General features: G+C 45.2%; 2 protein-coding genes across 4 annotated transcripts in view; one reads left to right on the top strand and one right to left on the bottom strand.

The window, feature by feature from the left end:
- Nucleotides 1-18785, top strand: part of LOC140390122 (uncharacterized) — a 136650-nt gene that overhangs the window by 107591 nt on the left and 10274 nt on the right. The gene's annotated exons all lie outside the window — the stretch shown is intronic.
- LOC140390124 (uncharacterized) lies at nucleotides 791-12895 on the bottom strand. Of its 3 annotated transcripts, XR_011934562.1 has the most exons (3): nucleotides 12148-12721; nucleotides 7530-9024; nucleotides 791-1489 (listed from the first exon to the last, which is right to left on the bottom strand). XR_011934562.1 is itself a non-coding variant. In XM_072475052.1 (2 exons), the coding sequence occupies exon 2, from the start codon at nucleotides 8552-8554 to the stop codon at nucleotides 7937-7939; it is 618 nt and encodes a 205-aa protein (XP_072331153.1). In that variant the 5' UTR covers nucleotides 8555-9024; nucleotides 12732-12895; the 3' UTR covers nucleotides 791-7936. The 3 variants fall into 3 exon arrangements, 2 of the variants coding, with proteins under 2 accessions (XP_072331153.1, XP_072331152.1); XM_072475052.1 differs by lacking the exon at nucleotides 12148-12721 and adding an exon at nucleotides 12732-12895 and having other exon boundaries at nucleotides 791-9024; XM_072475051.1 differs by having other exon boundaries at nucleotides 791-9024.

Below are 18785 nucleotides of genomic sequence, written 5' to 3'. Positions count from 1 at the left end.
GAGGATAACAGCTTGTATTCACAGAACATTTTAATACAGTCAAACATCCCAGAGCATTTCACAAAATTGTAAAAGAGAAAAATTAACACCAGGACAAAGAAAGAGGGATGTCATTGTGACTCTGGGAAGGTTTCCTCAGCCACAGGAAGTCGGTGATTCATGAATGTGTGTCATGATTTTCTCTGCTCTGGACAAGAGGGAAATACCTCAAACATTTCCACAGCATGATTTATTTCCCTCCTTGAAGATAGTTACAGTTGTCACATTCCTGAAGTTGAGGGGAATTATCTTTCCTCCCAAATTGTAGGATGAACTCATGGTGTTTTGATGTGAGCAGAAGTCCACCAGCTTTGAGGCCCTCAGCTAGAATACCATTGGGTCGGCAGGCATTGTTTGTTTGTTGCAGCTCTCCCATCGATGGTAACTCACACATGGATTCTATCAAAGCAATTCTACCACAATACTGTCAAACTGAGACAGCAGCTGCAATAAATGAGGTTTTATTCAAATGGGACAAGTTTAATTCCCACCTGATCTGCTGCTCAAAGTCACCTCCGTTTCGCCAGTCAGTTTCCCAAACTTCAGGAAACTCGTGTTACTCCAGAGATATTTGGAGCAATATGAATTTTAAACAATGTTCCTTCTGGTATGTAAAATGATTACTACCTATATGATGATATCAGAGATCACATGAATATGGGATCGAGTGTACAAAGTGGTTCAACCAAACATCCCCCTTTTTTGTTTACAAGTTACTCCACACAAATAATCCAGAAAGAAAATGAACGCATTTGAATAAAAAAACTGTTCTTTTTATCTGCGACAATTTTGTCTGTACCTACACACATTGCAAATATAGGGAGAGATCTTCCAGCTGTTTGCACTGGTTGGATTTTCCAGTGCTGCTGATGGCGCACCCCTGCTACAGGTTTCCTGGCGTGGGGTGAATTCAATGAGAAATTCCATTGACAGCGGCAAGACCAGAAGATCCCACTGCCGGCCACCACCGAGAAACACGCTGTGGAGAGGCCAGAGAATCTCACCATTGATCTTTAAAATGTTGACGTTTTCACTTCCAAATGTTATCTCTGCAAATTAATAAATCCTCTGTAAATTCTTTGGAGCAGATAGAAGCGCTTTTAGAAAGATGCTTCAAAGTGGATTGTGGTCAGACTCTACCCAAAAAGGTACTGATTGAAATATTCACAAAAACAATATCCAGGAACCCTTTCTGAAACGACATAGCATTGTTCAGTTTGTGTTAATACTCTGGATACAAACACAACTGGTTGTCCTTGCTGCATGAGGGATGTTCCAAGTCCAGTTTCACTGGCATCTCACTGCAGGGCAACTTCATCATTGACATCAGAATACCTCAGCACTGGCGTTGTCATCACTAGTTGTTTGATGTGAGTGAACGTTGCTTTTTATTCTGTTCCCCAATACCACTGAATGTCCTTTGCACTGAGCTTGTGTAGAGATTCACACTCTGACAACAAATTGCAAGAAATTGGTTAGGTCGTTCCCACGTGGGTTCACTGATGTTCCAGGAGGCCCAACAGCCGTGTAAAGGATTTCTGACAGAACTAATGGGTAATCATGGGTGATTTTAACATGCATATTGACTATATTAATCAGATTGGCAAGGGTGACCTCGAGGGAGATTTCACTGAGTGTATGAGGAATATTATGGAGCCAACCAGGGAACAGGCTATTTAAGATTCAATATTATGTAATGAGAAGGATTGAAAAATAGCCTTTTTGTTCAGGATCCTCTTGGAAGGATCACAGCTTGCTAGAATTTCAAATTCAGATTGAGCAAGAGAAGACAGATAGCTTTGGGCAGAGGCAATTATATAGACCTGAGGAAAGAGATGGCCCAAGTAGACTGGGCACAAATAATTGAGAGTATGACAGTTGAGGAACAATGGTGGACGTTTGGGGAGATATTAAATACCTTCCAACTCAAATATATTCCTGAGAGGAATTGTAAAATGTTCCATGGCTAAACAAGGATGTCAAGGAAGACATAAACGCAAAAACTAGGGTATACCACACTGCAAAAACTAGTGGTAAGCTGGAGGATTGGGAGAACTTTAAGGTTCAGCAAAAGGCTACTAAAAGAAAAAAGTAAAAAAAGCCACGATGAACAATGAGAGGAAACTAGCAGCAAATATAAATACTGATACTAAAAGCTTCTATAAGTATATAAAGAGGAAGAGAATAGCTAAAGTAAATGTTGGCCCTTTCGAGGACGATACTGGCGAGGTAAAATGGGGAACATAGAGACGGCGGAGGTACTGAACCAATATTTTGTCTCTACCGTCACAGTAGGAGGATAATATATATTTTCCAGTTAATGCAGGGGAACCTGGTGTAATAACTATCGCCACGGAGATGGTATTGAATAAACTAATGGGATTAAAGGCAAATAAGTCTCCGGGACCTGATGACCTGCATCCTAGGGTATTAAGGGAGGTCGCAGCAGAGATAGTGCATGCATTGGATACGAAATTTCAGAATTCCCTGGATACTAGAAGAGTCCCGGTGGATTGGAAACACGCTAATGTGATCCCCATATTCAGAAAGGAAGAGCGACAAAAAGCAGGAAACTATAGACAGGTTATCTTGACCTCTGTGGTGGGGAAGTTTCTGGAATCAATCATTAAGGAGGAGATGACTGAACATTTGGAAAGAAAGCTCAATCCGCCATTGTCAGCATGGTTTTATGAAGGGTAAATGATGCTTGACAAATTGCTTGGGAAACCTGTGGATGTGGTATGTCCAGACTTCCAGAAGGCTTTTGACAAGATGCAGCATAAAAGACTGATCCAGGTGAGGCCACAGGGGATTGGGGGTAGAGTGCGAGATTGAATTCAGGATTGGCTGCCTGACAGAAAGCAAAGGGTCAGGATAAATGCATCCTTCTCTGACTGGAAAACTGTAACTAGTGGGGTGATGCGGTGGTCAGTCCTCGGACTTAAACTAGATTTCCTCTGGGTACTCCAGTTTCCTCCCACAAGTCCCGAAAGACATGCTGTTAGGTACCTTGGACATTCTGAATTCTCCCTCAGTGCACCTGAACAGGCGCCGGAATGTAGCGACTAGATTTTCACAGTAACTTCATTGCAGTGTTCATGTAAGCCTACTTGTGACAATCATAAAGATTATTATTAAAATGATCTGAAAGCAGTGACAGAGTGTAACATAGCAAAATTTGCAGATGATACTAAAATAGATGGGAAAGCAGGCAGTGAATAGATAAAGATTTTACAGATGGATATAGATAGGCTAGGGGATTGGGCAAAAATTTGGCAGATGGAGTTTATTATGGATAAGTGTGTGGTTATCCATTTTGGCTGAAAAAATGGAAAGGCAAATTATCTAAATGGAAAGCAGATTCAAAATGTGGTTGGGCAAAGAGATCTGGGTGCCTTGTTCATGAATTGTAAAAGTCGGTATGCAAATACAACATGTAATTAAGCAAATGGAATGTTTGTGTTTATTGCAAAAGGAATGGAGTATAAAAGTAGAGAAGTGTTGTTGCAATTGTATGGTGTGTTAGTGAGACCACATCTGGAGTATTGTGTCCAGTTTTGGTCTTATTTGAGGAAGGGTGTGGTGGTATTGAAAGCATTTCAGAGGAGATTCATCAGATTGATTCCAGGGATGAAAGGGTTGATGTACGAGGAGAGATCAAACAGTTTGGGCTTATACTTGCTGGAGTTTAGAAGGATGAGAGGGTATCTGGTTGAGGTATACAAAATACTAAAACGGATTGATAAAATAAACGTAGCCCAAAGGTTCCCCCTTATGGGCAATCTAGAACGAGAGGTCACATATATAGTTTGAGAGGCGTTTGATTTCGGAGTGCGATAAGAAGGAACTACTTCTCGCAGAGGGCGGTGAATTTGTGGAACTTCTTGCCCCATAGTGCAGTGGAATCTGAGTCATTAAATGGTATCAAAGAGATATATTTCTGAGCAAAAAAAATGGGTTAAAGGAACATGGGAACAGATATGGAGGTGGATTGGAGACCAGGAAGAGATCTGAACAAATGGCAGTGCAGGTGCGAGGAGCCGAATTGCCTATTTCTGCTCCTAATTCCTTTTTTTAAAAAAGTATTTTTATAAAGGTTTTGCAGAATTTTTCATAATAAAACCGTAGTAACAATAACAAAACAAACTTGAGTGAACATTCAAAAAGAGAATATACAATAACAATTAAATAGACATCACCCCACATGACTCAGTCATCCCACACCATCCCAATGAAGCCTCCCCCCCACCACCACCACCACCCCACGGATTGCTGCTGCTGCTCACATTTTAATTTTCCCCGAGAAAATCGATGAACGGCTGCCACCTCCGAGAGAACCCTAGCATAGACCCTCTTAAGGCAAACTTTATTTTCTCGTTAGCCCAAATCTCTACACTCGGGGGCTTCGAGTCCCTCCACATTAATAAAATCCGTCTCCGGGCTACTAGGGAGGCAAAGGCCAAGACGTCAGCCTCTTTTGCCCCCTGAACTCCTGGGTCTTCTGACACTCCAAAGATCGCCAGCTCTGGACTCAGCACCACCCGTGTGTTAAGCACCTTGGACATTGCCCTCGCGAATCCTTGCCATAACTCTCTACGCTCCAGGTTTTCCCAAAACATGTGGACATGGTTTCCAGGGCTGCCCTTGCACCCCAAAAAACTTGCTCATTCTCATTGCCGTCATTCTCGTTGCCCGGTGGACCATTTAAATTGAATTAGACTGAGCCTGGCACATGATGAGGAGGAATTAACCCTGCCCAGCACCTCTGCCCACAGACCCGCTTCCAACTCCTCACCTAGCTCCTCCTCCCACTTGCCCATGAGCTCCTCCACTGGGGTTTCCTCCGCCTCCTGTAGTTCCTGGTAGATATCCAACACCTTCCCCTCCCCCACCCAGGTGCCGGAGATCACCCTGTCCTGTATCCTCAGTGGCGGCAGCGTCGGAAAGGCCACTACCTGTTTTTTCAGGAAGGCTCGTACTTGCAGATATTTAAAGGCGTTTCCTGGCAGCAGATTAAATTTGTCCTCTAGCGCCTTCAAACTGGGAAAGCTTCCATCTCTGAACAGATCTCCGATCCTTCTGATGCCTGCCCTCTGCCAACTCTGGAAGCCACCATCCATCCAACCCGAGACAAACCAGTGGTTGTTAAATATCGGGGTCCAGACGGACACTCCCTACACCTTCTTGTACCTCCTCCACTGTCCCCAGATCCGCAGTGTCGCCACCACCACCGGACTTGTGGAGTAACGGGTCGGCGAGAACGGCAAAGGAGCCATTATCAAAGCTCCCAGACTAGTACCTTTACATGACGCCGCCTCCATCTGCTCTCACGTCATAGCTACATTCGCCACCCAGTAGTAGTTGCAAAAGTTTGGTGGCGCCAACCCACTCCCCCCACACCCCCCCAACTGTGCTCCAACAGTGATCTCCTTACTCACGGGGTCTTATTCGCCCACACAAAGCCCAAAATGATCCTACTCACCCGCTTTAAAAAGGCCTTAGGGATGAAGATGGGGAGGCACTGAAAGACAAACAAAAATCTGGGGAGGACAGTCATTTTCACGGTCTGCACCCTCCCTGCCAGTGACAGCGTGAGCATATCCCACCTTTTAAAGTCCCCTTCCATTTGCTCCACGAACCGGGTCAGGTTGAGCCTGTGCAGGGCATCCCATTTCCTGGCCACCTGTATACCCAAGTAACGAAAACTTTTCTCTACCATCCTGAGCAGCAGTTCTTTCAGTCACTCCTCCTGCCTCTTGGCCTGGATCACAAACAACTCGCTCTTTCCCATCTTCAGTTTGTACCCTGAAAAACTACCAAAATCCCTCAGGATCTGCAGAACCTCCCCCATCCCCTCCACAGGGTCCGAAATGTACAGGAGCAAATCATCCGCGTATAGCGAGACCCAATGTTCCACACCCCCCCCCCCCCCCCGAACACGTCCCACCAGTTCCTCGAGGCTCTCAGCGCCATAGCTAACGGTTCTATAGCTAGGGCAAATAGTTAAGGGGCGAGGGGACACCCCTGCCTCGTTCCCCGGTGAAGCTCGAAGTACCCCGACCTCAGCCGGTTTGTACATACACTTGCTACAGGCGCCTGGTACAGCAATTTCATCCAGCCAATAAAGCCCTCACCAAACCTGAACCTCCCCAGCGTTTCCCACAGGTACTCCCACTCCACCCGGTCAAAGGCTTTCTCTGCGTCCATTGCTGTTACCACCTCCGCCTCCCCACCCTCTGAGGGCATCATAATAATATTCAAAAGTCTCCGGACATTGGTATTGAGTTGTCTGCCTTTAACAAACCCAGTCTGGTCTTCCTCTATCACCCCTGGGACTCAATCCTCAATTCTTGTGGCCAGAATCTTAGCTAGCAATTTGGCATCCACGTTTAAAAGGGAAATCGGCCTGTATGACCCGCAATGTTCCGGGTCCTTCCCGCGTTTAAGAATGAGTGAGATCAAGGCCTGTGACATTGTTGGGGGGAGGGTTCCTTTCTCTCTAGCCTCATTGAAGGTCCTCATCAGGAGTGGGCTCAATATTTCCGAAAATTTCTTATCGAATTCTACCTGGTAACCGTCCGGCCCCGAGGCTTTACCCGATTGCATGCCCTCTATACCCTTGACAATCTCCTCCAATTCCATCGGGGCCCGCAGCCCCTCTACCAGGTCCTCTTCTACCTTTGGAAACTTCAACTGGTCAAAAAATTGCTTCATCCCTTCCGATCCCGTCGGGGGCTCCGGCTCGTATAGTTTACTATGGAACTCCTTAAAGACTCTGTTCACGGCCCCCCCCCCCCGGATCCAAGACCATGTTACCCTCCTTATTCTTAACTCACCCAATTTCCCTGGCCACCTCCAGCTTTCGCAGTTGGTGTGCCAGCATTCTACTCGCTTTCTCCCTATACTCATAGACTGCCCCCCCTCCCCCCCGCCTTCCTCAGCTGTGCTACCGCTTTCCCTGTGGTCAGCAGTTCAAACTCCGCCGCTCCCTCAGTAGCCCCGCCTCGGGTGCCTCCGCATATCTCCTGTCCACTCGGAGTATCTCCTCCACCAGTCTCTCCCTCTCCGCCCTTTCTCTCTTTTCCCTATGGGATCGAATTGAGATGAGCTCCCCTCTGACAACTGCCTTCAGAGCCTCCCAGAGCGTTGCCGCTGCTACCTCACCAGTATAGTGTTTCCAGATAATCCTGGATGTCCCTGCTAATCCGCCCGCAAACCTCTTCGTCCGCCAGCATCCCCACATCCAGTCTCCAAAGTGGGCGCTGCCCTCTATCCTCACAAAGCCGCATGTCCACCCAGTGGGGGGCATATTCCGAGACTGTGATTGCTGAGTATTCTGCTCCTAATTCCTATGTTCCTCACACAGATATCTTACATCTAAAATGCGAAGAAAGCTTTATCGCAAACTTCACACTTGAATGGTTACTCCTTTGTGTGTTCCTCTGATGGAGTAGGAGTTTAGATTACTGTAAGAGTTCTGTGTTACACACCTCATATTTCAATGGAGTCACCATTGTGTGGACTGTTTAATCGACGAGGAGCTTCGAAAACTTTGTGAAGGCTATGCAAGAAACTTCATATTTAGACAGTTATTTCCATGTGAACATGTTTGTGCGTGTGTGGAGGGACGGAGACTTTGCGAATGATTTGTTGCACATCTCATATAGGAATGGTTTCTCCTGGTGTGGATCCTCTGATGGTGGAAGAATTTTGCTGACTGCTTGAAGGGTTTCCCACACACCTCAGACTTGAACGATCTCTCCCATGTGAACACGTTTGTGGTAATGGAGGTTTGATAAATCAAAGAATTTTTTGTCACCCACATCACGTGAATGGTTTCTCCCCGGTGTGGATCCTCTGATGGAGGAGGAGTTTCGATGACTGTGTGAAGGCTTTCTCACACATTACACTTGAACGTTCTCGCCCAGTGAGTGCGTTTGTGGTAATAGAAGTTTGATGAATATGAGAATGATTTGTCACACACCTCACATGTGAACGGTTTCTCACCTGTGTGAATGCGCTGGTGTGTGCGGAGGCTCGATGAGTCTGAGAATGATTTGTCACACACCTCACATGTGAACGGCTTCTCCCCTGTGTGAATGCGCTGGTGTGTGCGGAGGCTCGATGAGTCTGAGAATGATTTGTCACACGCCTCACATGTGAACGGTTTCTCCCCTGTGTGGAACCTCTGGTGATCGAGGAGGTGCGATGACCGCATGAAAGATTTGTCACACACCTCACACTTGAACGGCCTCTCCCCTGTGTGAATGCGTTTGTGGCAATGAAGACTCGATCGCTGTGAGAATGATTTGTCACACACCTCACATGTGAATGGTTTATCCCCTGTATGAATGCGTTGGTGTACACGGAGAGTTGATGACTGCGAGAATGATTTGGTACACACCACACACGTGAATGGTTTCTCTCCTGTGTGGATTGTCTGGTGTCTCAGGAGGCTTGAAGATGTCACAAAAGCTTTCTTGCAAAACCCACACTTGAATCGCTTCTCATCCATGTGACAGCCCTTGTACTAACAGTGATTGATACAGGCGCACCTTGTGTGGAGATCCTATGAGCCTGTGGAATCCTCTTCACACACCCCACACTTGAACAGCCTCTCACCTATTGGAATGAGTCAGTGGTTGACGAGGCTCAATGAATGATTGAAGCTCTCGCCACACTTGGAGCCCACTGACACTTCTTCCCTGCCTGATCGCCCACAGCCCAATTTTTGGAAATGTTGGTTCTGATGGAAGGTTCCACACCATTCCATTTTATAGTTTTAGATCTGATGAAATGTCAAAGGTTCCCAGACCTGACCGATTTCCAGATGATGGCTTCACTGCCCAACCTTCTCAGTGTTGAGCAATGCTGTGAAGGGACTGGATGTCTTCCCACAGTTGTGCAGTTTCTTGGGTGATGGTGAGGATCTATCTGCGGTGTCTATCCTCTCTGTATTCTCTGGTGTAGTACGGTGCAATCCTTCTGTAAAACAGGAAAAGGAAACATGATTTCCTCCAACTCCGTCTCCTTTGCTGAAGGGGCTAACTCCTCAGTTAGAGACTTCCACACTGAATACAAGGCTGCTATTCCTGTGTGCGGGGATCAGATACAAGTCATTTATTTTTCCTCACTTGACTGTCACACACCCTCTGTTTCCAGCAGGGACTCTGGATAGTGACCAGGGGCAGACCCCCACTTTCTCCATCACTGTGAGGAGCCAGTCACCGTGAGGAAAATGGAAAAGACAACCGGGCGGAGTGTAAAATGGGCTATGAGCTCGAATACTGCTGCTGAAGATCTGATTTATCCTTCGAGTAAGTGTTTAATGTAAAAATACTCAGTGGAAATGTTAATTCAATTGAGCTCTTGAAATTCTCCTTGTTTTCCGAAACTAGGCAGGAAGTGATGGAAGCGGGGGAAAATATTCTTCAGTACAGCTGATTGAAGGGTTCTGGTTTATCCTGGGAAATCAGATACACTCAACTCACTCAGACTGCACTGGGCAAAACTATCGAATCCAGGCCCAGGTTTTTGAGCAAGGTCGAGGCCTTCGGGTAGCAGGGGCTGTTTAGCACAGGGCTAAATCGCTGGCTTTGAAAGCAGACCAAGGCAGGCCAGCAGCACGGTTCAATTCCCGTAACCGCCTCCCCGAACAGGTGCCGGAATGTGGCGACTAGGGGCTTTTCACAGTAACTTCATTTGAAGCCTACTTGTGACAATAAGCGATTTTCATTCATTCAAAATCTTTAAAGACATTTTGTCTCCAGGTATGGAGCCGAATTGCGATGGTGCTGGATTAACAATGCAGAGTTCAAATCCACCCACAGAAAGTTACATACATAGAATTACAGAGCAGGTTGAAATTACATATATCTTTTCAAAAACAAATTACAGAGCAGACACAGGCCATTCAGCCCAGTTGCTCAATGCTTGTATTGATGCTTCACACGAGCCTCCTCTCACCCTTCTTCACCTCACCCTGTCTGCATATCCTTCTGTTCCTTTCTCCCTCATGAGCTCATATAGTTTCCCCTAAATAGATTAATGATATTCATCTCAAAAATGTATCAAAATTAATTTGACAAATGAAATTTGCTGAATCAAGTCAAAATAAAAAAATGAAAAGTTCAGATTGTCCAAAAAAATCAAATGTTGTCCTTCAGGGTCAGAATCTTCTGCAACTGGTCTACATGTGACTTGAGTCCCACAGAAGATGGTTGATTCCCAAGTGGCTCAGGAAACAATGATGAACAATCACTACAAAGTCCAATGAGAGGAAAATCAGACAGATCTGGACAATCTTGACATTGTGTCTGAATAAGATTAAGGTGATCTCAGCCCAGTCAAATTTCTCTAACCAAAGTGTGAGGACAAGGACCCAAGTGAGGAGAGCTGCCCCACAGACTGGTCAAGTCACAGTGATACTCATTGAATGGTATCAACCTGTAAACATCCCAGACTCCTCCCTCTCCATCCCTGAAAATGTTCCATCCCACTGGCAGATGGAGAAGTTCCATCCTACTGGCAGGTGGGTGCCCAATGTTAAAATGGGGCAGCGGATGGCTCTCCCACCTTGCTGCCCTTGGCTTGAACACCATTCATTTCCAGACATCCTGAGCTCCTCCTGCCAGCCTGAAAATTGAGGCTGGTGGGGAGAAGCCACTCAAAGACCTAATTTGGGGAAAAGGCCCAGGTAAGGCCTCGCATGTCAAGCATAAAATCGCACATAGATTGTGATGGGCAGGCGCCAGAGGGAGGGCAGGCGCCAGAGGGAAGACAATTCAAGAAATTTTAGTTCCCTCCCCACATCTACCAAGCCCAACGGCGAAGGAACATAAAACTCGGCCATGGGAATTCAAGTATAAGTTACAAGTTATTGGTCTTGAGACGAATCATAACAATCCCACAGCCAACGCCACTTAAAAAGAAATTATCTGGCCATTAACCCATTACTTTTTGCAGGATCTTACTGTGCACACAGCATTTATAGAATCATATAATTTACAGTGCAGAAGGAGGCCATTCAGCCCATCGGGTTTGCACCGGCCCTTGGAAAGAACACCCTACTTAAGCACACCCTATCCCGGTACCCAACCTAACCTTTTTGGGCACAAAGGTGCAATTTAGCCAATCCACCTAACCTGCACACCTTTGGACTGTGGGAGGAAACCGGAGCACCCGGAGGAAACCCACACACACACGGGGAGAAAGTGAAAACACCAGACAGTCACCGGAGGCCGGAATTGAACCCGTGTCCCTGGAGCTGTGAGACAGCAGTGCTACACACTGTGCCACTCACATTGACTGCCACATTTCCTACATTACAACAGTGACTAACTTCAAATGTATTTCACAACGAGGTTTTTACATTGTTCAGGAAGGAGTCAGACTGACCTCGAGAAGGTGCTGGCCGTGTGTCCTGATGTCATTGGGCACTTGGACAATGTTTGAGTCAGATTGTGTGAGAGTCAGAAGCTCGTCTGCTAACAATCAAGCAGCCAATTTATCCCATTAAGGGACCGACTGATCACAATTTGATGTGGCCCGTCTGCTTTTACTGCTGGCAGGTGGACCGATTGGCCAGGCAGCTTTCAACCTCGATCCAGGGCTGGATGAAGGGCTGAATTTTTTTTGTCTGGGGGCTGAGGTTTGTATGTGAATGTGCTGCATGGATACTCTCGGCAGCGTTTCTCCATTGGGATTGATGCTTTACAGGTCAGCAGCTCCCTGATTCAGCTCCGCAGGAACTGTCCCCCTGCGCAAGCCCATTAGAAACACCAACCCACACCGTCCCTTTTCTGAGTGCCCGCCCTCCCCAGTCTTTCTCAGTCAGTGTTTCACACTGATAACTGGACACAGTGATATAGTGCTCTGGCGTCAAACACGGCCAAAAGCAAGTTTTGAACCCGCTTCCGGACGAGAGTGTGGGCACGAGGGGGAAAGTTCAAATCACCCAAAAGTCAGGAAATATCCAGATCCCAAAACACAGACAGAACTGACCATTCACTGTCCACAGGATAACAACCAAGACCGAACACACACAATTCAACAATAGGAAATCAGTGAGAATCCTCACTCTGCCCCTTCCAGATAATTACACTTCACCTTCTCACATTCAGCAATGAGCCATCAACAAAACTCAGCCTGTAAATCAGAAGGGAAATGCTAAGCATGGTGGTTAGTACAATTGCTTCACAGCTCCAGGGTCCCAGGTTCGATTCCCAGCTTGGTTCGCTGTCTGTGCGGAGTCTGCACATCCTCCCCGTGTGTGCGTGGGTTTCCTCCGGGCGCTCCGGTTTCCTCCCACAGTCCAAAGATGTGCAGGTTAGGTGGATTGGCCATGCTAAATTGCCCTTAGTGTCCAAAATTGCCCTTAGTGTTGGATGGGGTAACTGGGTTGTGGGGATTGGGTGGAGATGTGGGCTTGGGTAGGGTGCTCTTTCCAGGAGCCGTTGCGGACTCGATGGGCCGAATGGCCTCCTGCACTGTAAATTCTATGATGATAAACACTCAATATCCAACACACAGCTCAGCACAAAGCACCGAGTAAACAGGTCTCTGAGCTGGATCTTGTCACACAGCATAAGGGGCATTTCCACACCTGGTTGCCCACAGGATAGTCAGACTGCCTGAACATTAGTGTGGATATTGTGCAATGTAATTCTTCTAAATTCTGCTCCTTCACTCACCATCTCCTGACTTGGTTTGGAGTCCCTACAGGAAGTGAAGCAGCTGTGGTAGAGGAAGAGGAGAGAATGGGCAGAGTGGGTGGGCTCTCTGATTGACGTCTCTCACAGCCAATCCAAATATTTCTGCAGGAACAGGAGTTTCCTGAAGTTTGGGAAACTGACCGGGGAAACGGAGGCGACTTTGAGCAGCAGCTCCGGTGGGGATTTAAACTTGTCATTGTCCCATCTGAATAAAACCTCACTTATTGCAGCTGCTGCCTCAGTTCTTTCCTGGTAAATGTGTGACAGAGATTTTTGGTGTGGGAATAACATTCTTCATCCTCGGAGGGTTTCAAACTGACATCATCAGTGTGGGATGTGTAGCCTCGGATGTGTTTGACAGCAGATCAGAAGAATGAGACCTACAGCATCCAAGGCAGTGATGACGTCACCATGCACAGGCGAGCGGGAGAGAGTAGGGAGGAGAGGGGGGGGGGGGGGGGTGCATGACAAAAGAGCACAGGAGAGGGGTGGGGTACTGCAAGAGGGGCATAGGGGCCGGAGGGGGGACAGAGGATGAGGGAGACCAGTGGGGCAGGGGGCATAAGGGTGGGGGGACACGAGATGAGAGGGGCATGTGAGGGGGACACAAGAGGTGAGGAGGACAGGGCACAGGAAGGACAGACACAGCGCTGAGTGCCTGGGTAGTAACACTGACACATGAGTGATTCTGACCTGGGGAGTGACTCTCCTGGGATTGGGAATTGACTGTATCTCGGAAACTGACTCCAGAGTGACCGATTCAGTGAAAATAGAAAAAGGACTGTTTAGCAGTGGGAGCAGGAATCAAGGGAGTGCTGATGAGAATCGAGTTGCAGGTGGCGGGCAATGTTGCTGAGCGGGGACAGTATATTCCGTGACAGTGGAGCCACCCAGCATACCAACCGAGTGATGTACCATCAATGACCACAAGATGAAATGGTGAACAATTGAGGCTTTATTGCGCACGATGTTAAGCCTCCTGAAGTTGGAATCAGAATGGATGCAGCGCAGAAAAGTGCACGCTTTTATACAGAGCCTGCTGGGTGGAGCCAGCAGGTGGGGATTTACCGTATTGACTGTAGTACAATGCCCGGAAGACTGTAATGTGCCTAATCGGAAGATGAGGTGCTGTTCCTCCAGTTTGCGCTTAGCTTCACATGAACTTTGCAGTAGGCCCAGGACAGAAATAGAATCATAGAATTTACAGTTGTAATTGATAATATGGAAAGATGTGTCATTTGAAACATGGAAGTCTGGCAATATCTGGTCTGAGAGAAACATGAGAGAATGTAGGGAAAGACCCCACGAATGGTTACCAGCAGCTGCAAAGAGTAGGATTATAAAATGCAGGTAGCCTTGGTCAAACAGGATTTTTGTATGAAGCCAAAAACAATGGCTCACACCTTCATTGAAATTAACTATCTTAGTAAGCAGCTGGAAAGGAAAGGATGAGGTTCAGTTGAATTTGGTGACAATTCTAGCTGTGAAATTCTGCTAACACCAAGTAAATTAAAGAAAATTGGAGACTATCAGTCTACGAGAAACATAATTTAAAGCTAAAATCAAAGTCAAAATTATGAGCTGAGGACACAATTGGAAAATAAAACTATAGAAATGACAGGAACCAAAGCAAAATTCACACCCCTATTGAAACCAAAGCATTTTTAAATATCACAATGGAACTTTGAACATCACAAAGGAAACAATGTAATCAGAGACCTGAGAGGTGAGGTCATGTCAAAATGAATACTTAGTTGATTAGAATGTTTAGATCAAAGATACTTTTTATAATCCAAGTGAAATGGAAGTTACTTTACAATAAAGTCATAAAAACTTAATAATTGTTAGAAAGAGAATATAAACACAGAGACCAGAGCAGGAACTACCAGAACTCAGAGAGAAGCATAGAAGGAACAAGAGAAGCAAGCAGTCAGCTTAGTCAGCTCAGTCATGGGAAAGATAAGACATAGCAGCCGAGCTAAAACAGTTAATACATGTAAGGAAGACTAGAATTTAAAGAGGAGGCAGAGTCAGCTCAGAGACAGCCAGCTCTCATAGCTCGGTGGGAAAGATAAGACATAGTAACGGAGCAGAACAGTGAATACATCTAAAGAAGACCAGACTTTAAAGAAGATTGATTGTCAAGGTGGGCCTGAAGGTCCCTTCAACCAACCAGAGGATCCAGAAGCAAGATCTTTTTACTTTTCTGTAAAGACAGTAATTGCAGCTTTTAAAAGAAAAAATGTAATAATAAAATAACTTAATTTAACCTGAAACAGTGGTTATTCCAAAGTCTACTTTACTTACTTATCAAAGTGGGACCCAGGATTGATGCTACTAAGTGGTAAGTAGATGAAATCTTCGGTGAAGGTATGGGTTATACCGGGGGATAACCTGAAAATATAGTTTGACCTGAATAGCACCCACCAAAGCCTGCATCGGAGTCAGGGAGTGAGAATCCCTGTTCACCATTTAGAATGTCGCCCCTTTTTGGTACAGGGGGACTTCTAAGAATAGTGGTGAGTTCCAACAACATGGCACCCAACGTTTAATTGAAACCCTGTCAATTACGCCGAGCGGGTTGCTTTATTTTCTACATGGTGTTGCTCTTAATTTTAGCCTTAGTTTAATTACTCTGCTCTATCACCTTTGCTCTTAAGTCGCCAGGTATCTTTCTGATACCGCCACGTGGTTCAAGTCTGAGTAATGATCAATAATCCAACACACCGCTTAGTAAGAGTTAAATCAACGCACATTTATTATATACAGTAATCAATACTTATAAATTAATTCTACTTCTAAGCTACTTCCTACAACTAACAGGCCAATACTTAACTTTGGGAATGGCCCACAGGTCAGGGAAACGAATGGCCTTTCGTATGGGTTCTGAGCCTGCGGGATTCGAAGCTGGTACAGGTCAATGGCTCGGAGCGCCTATCTCGTAGCGAGCGTTGAAGTAAGACTTACGATTTGAGCAGTTGTTGCAGAAGGTCAGCAGAAGGGTCTCGAAGGGTGCGGAAGGATGAAGAAGGGTCGATTTAAACTTGGACTCTATACTTATAGTCCCCAGGGGCTTCCCGCCTTTCAGGGCGGACCCTGTACCTGGTTCCAAATGATTGGACTTCGTCCCAATCACTTGGTTCGATATTCTCCAATGCTGGAGCAATTCCTTGATCGATGGGCGGTTTTGGGGTGGTCGTTCACCTCTCTTTGTGTAGGCTCCTACTGGCGCCGAAAAGTCTGGGTTGGCTTTGTGTGTCTAATTTGTTGCACATTGTTCCCGGGGATTGCTAATTAATATTCAGATGGCTGGTGTTTTATGATGGTGATGGCTGCAGGTATCGATTCTGCCTGGTCTCCCCAGAGGCGAATACACAGTTTTACCTGCAGCTACTTGTTTGAGTCCTGTTGGCTGATTTTCCCATCAGCCTTTTCCGTTCGCCATTTCAAATCGGGGTTGGCCATTCTAAATCGGGAGTTAGCCATTTTAACTGGCTACATTGGCACCCGACGTGTTAACACAATGTTAATTACGTCCAGCCGGTTGTTTTGCTTTCTCCATGGCACCCAGCGTGGAGGCCTAGGACATTAGAAGTTTCTAGGTAAAGCGCGGCTAGAATATTAGAAGTTTCTAGCTGAGCAGAATGGGGGCTAGAGTGGGGGCTAGAATATTAGAAGTTTCTAGTTCCCAAGAAAAGGTTGGAATATTAGAAGTTTCTAACCGGCACAAAGGCTAGAATATTAGTAGTTTCTGGTCTATGTGTGAGTCAGACTTTACCTGCCGAGTTTAGTCTGGAAAGTCATATGTGATTGACTTTTGTAAGGATATTCTGTGGATCGGGGGCACTAAAACTCAAGTTGGGTGTGAACATCAGCATACTAGAAGATGCTGACCCTGAGAAAAAGTCTGTAACACATCTTGGTGACAGCACTGAAAATCTTGCATCCATTACTGGTAAAAGGAGGCCAAAAAATAAATCATCCTTAGAGTAAGGCAGATTGTGTGGGAACATCCTAGAGAAATAGGGACGCCTAGAACCTTTAGAGACCAATAACCAATCGACTCTTAACTAAAACAGGAAGCTAGTGCCTTAGTTAGCCTTGGATAGGGCCCAGAAAGGGTACTTATCCTTAATTTCAGATTGCAACTGAAAGGGACAACTAGGAACAGAACTTAGAAATCCGAAAAATGGCAATTAGAATAATCCTCTTGCTCTGAAACACGATCAAGAGAGTTGAAGCAATGAAACAAGAGTGGAAGATTAACAGAGGCAAAAAACTCCTGCATAAGAGAGACTTATCAGCACGGAGGGGTCTCAATTTTTGTTAAGAGTAACTAAAACCCTACTGAATAGAGGTCCAAGATCTCAGTGGATAAATGTGTGTCTGTGTTTAATAAGGATTTGTGAAACCCTATAGAGCAGAGATCCAAGATCTGAGTGGATGAATGCGTGTGTGTATGTTTAATAAGGAGTTGTGAATTTCCTTTGGTGTTTATATTTTTTTTAATGTGTATTTTGCAAAACCAAGCTTCACATCAATTGGAAGTTATAAATGGCAGGCAGAAATGTGATCAGTATTATGAGTAGTAAATCAGTATGTTTAGAACTAAATTGGTCTCAGAATAAACAGATAAAGAGTTTGTACTCGGCAGCAGTCAGCTGTGTGCAGGTAATCACTTTGAAACTGATGCGTTGAAATTGACACGGCATAGCTCCGCAGGGTCCGAGTGCCCGCTGGACACAAGAATGTCACTAGCAAAAATAATGATGTTTAGAATGTTAAATACATTGAAGAAGGAGCTTTAGAGAATAAATATATTGGACCCAAAGTTAGATTAGGAGAATTACTTGCAGTATAAAGAAATGAGAATTTGATGGCAGGAAAAGATTTAATAAAAATAGATGCAGGTAAAATTAAGATATTAAAACAGTTGATAACACAGAGGACGTTTGGGTGAAGCTACCAACTAAAACTGCAGGGAAAATAATCAGTAAAGCTGTAAAATGTAAAGACAAGATTGTTCAGAATCTGGGTAAACATACAGTTGAATTAGAGAAGCATGGTGTCTGGAGCAAAATAAATTGTATCACAAGTAAAATACATAACCCAATTGGTGGGAAGACAGTGAATTAAAACCCGTTAGCAGCATTGATTGGACAGATGATGAAGTTAAAATGTCATGTTTGGAACTTAACTTCATAAAAATCCAGTCATAATCAAAACAGAGTAATTAAAGTAAATGCAGTAACAATATCAGGAATGTATCAGGGTAAGGTTTCAACAAGATTGGATCACTGAGTGAGCAAAAGAGGAGGAGTTTGAGATTCTTTGAATCTCACTCAGGGGTGCAATGACAGAACGAGGAGGCTTAACAGGCCTTAATTGCATGATGTCCATCAATGATAAGGAAAATAAACCAGTTCAAGAAGAAAAAGGAAAGAAATGGTGGCAAAAGAAATCCGGAAGTCCTGGAGAGGGCACTTCTGGAGTTTCCAAATGAAAACAGAAAGGACAAATTAAAGAATAGCTCCACCCTTGACCTGTTCACTTGATTTTTCAGATGGAAAAAATAAATAACAGACAAACCAGTTCACAAGAAGGAAGAGAACTACACTCCAGAGAAGAATGCTTTAGACAGGATTGGGGGAAACTAATGATACAATTGGCTACATATTTGAGGGAATTAAATTACAGAGCCCGGAGGAAAACTTTACGGGTTAAAAACAAATCAAAATATCAAATTATTACTCAACAGTGAAACCTCTGGTCAGACATCTCTAACTGGACATCAGCTGATCGATCATCTGTGGTCTCCACGGGGTATGTACTACGCGGTGGAATTATTAAGGGTCTCGGCAGACAGCAGCGACTGATGAGGAACCCCAACATGATAAATGACAATAGTTATAAGAATTTTTGTAGCTTGATGCCATGGCAGGAAAATTGTTACCAATGCAGCAAACAATATTGCATTGAAGAGCTGTAATAGTTGTTAAAGAAGAAATGTCATGTAAATTGGTAGGGACTGTT

Source organism: Scyliorhinus torazame, chromosome 14, assembly GCF_047496885.1.
Source record: "Scyliorhinus torazame isolate Kashiwa2021f chromosome 14, sScyTor2.1, whole genome shotgun sequence".
NCBI classification, from domain to species: Eukaryota; Metazoa; Chordata; class Chondrichthyes; order Carcharhiniformes; family Scyliorhinidae; genus Scyliorhinus; species Scyliorhinus torazame.
This window is presented reverse-complemented; position numbering and strand designations above follow the sequence as displayed.

Coding starts and splice junctions, on each gene's coding strand:
- LOC140390124 (XM_072475052.1), bottom strand. CDS start 8,554: ATGGATGAGAAGCGATTCAAGTGTGGGTTTTGCAAGAAAGCTTTTGTG.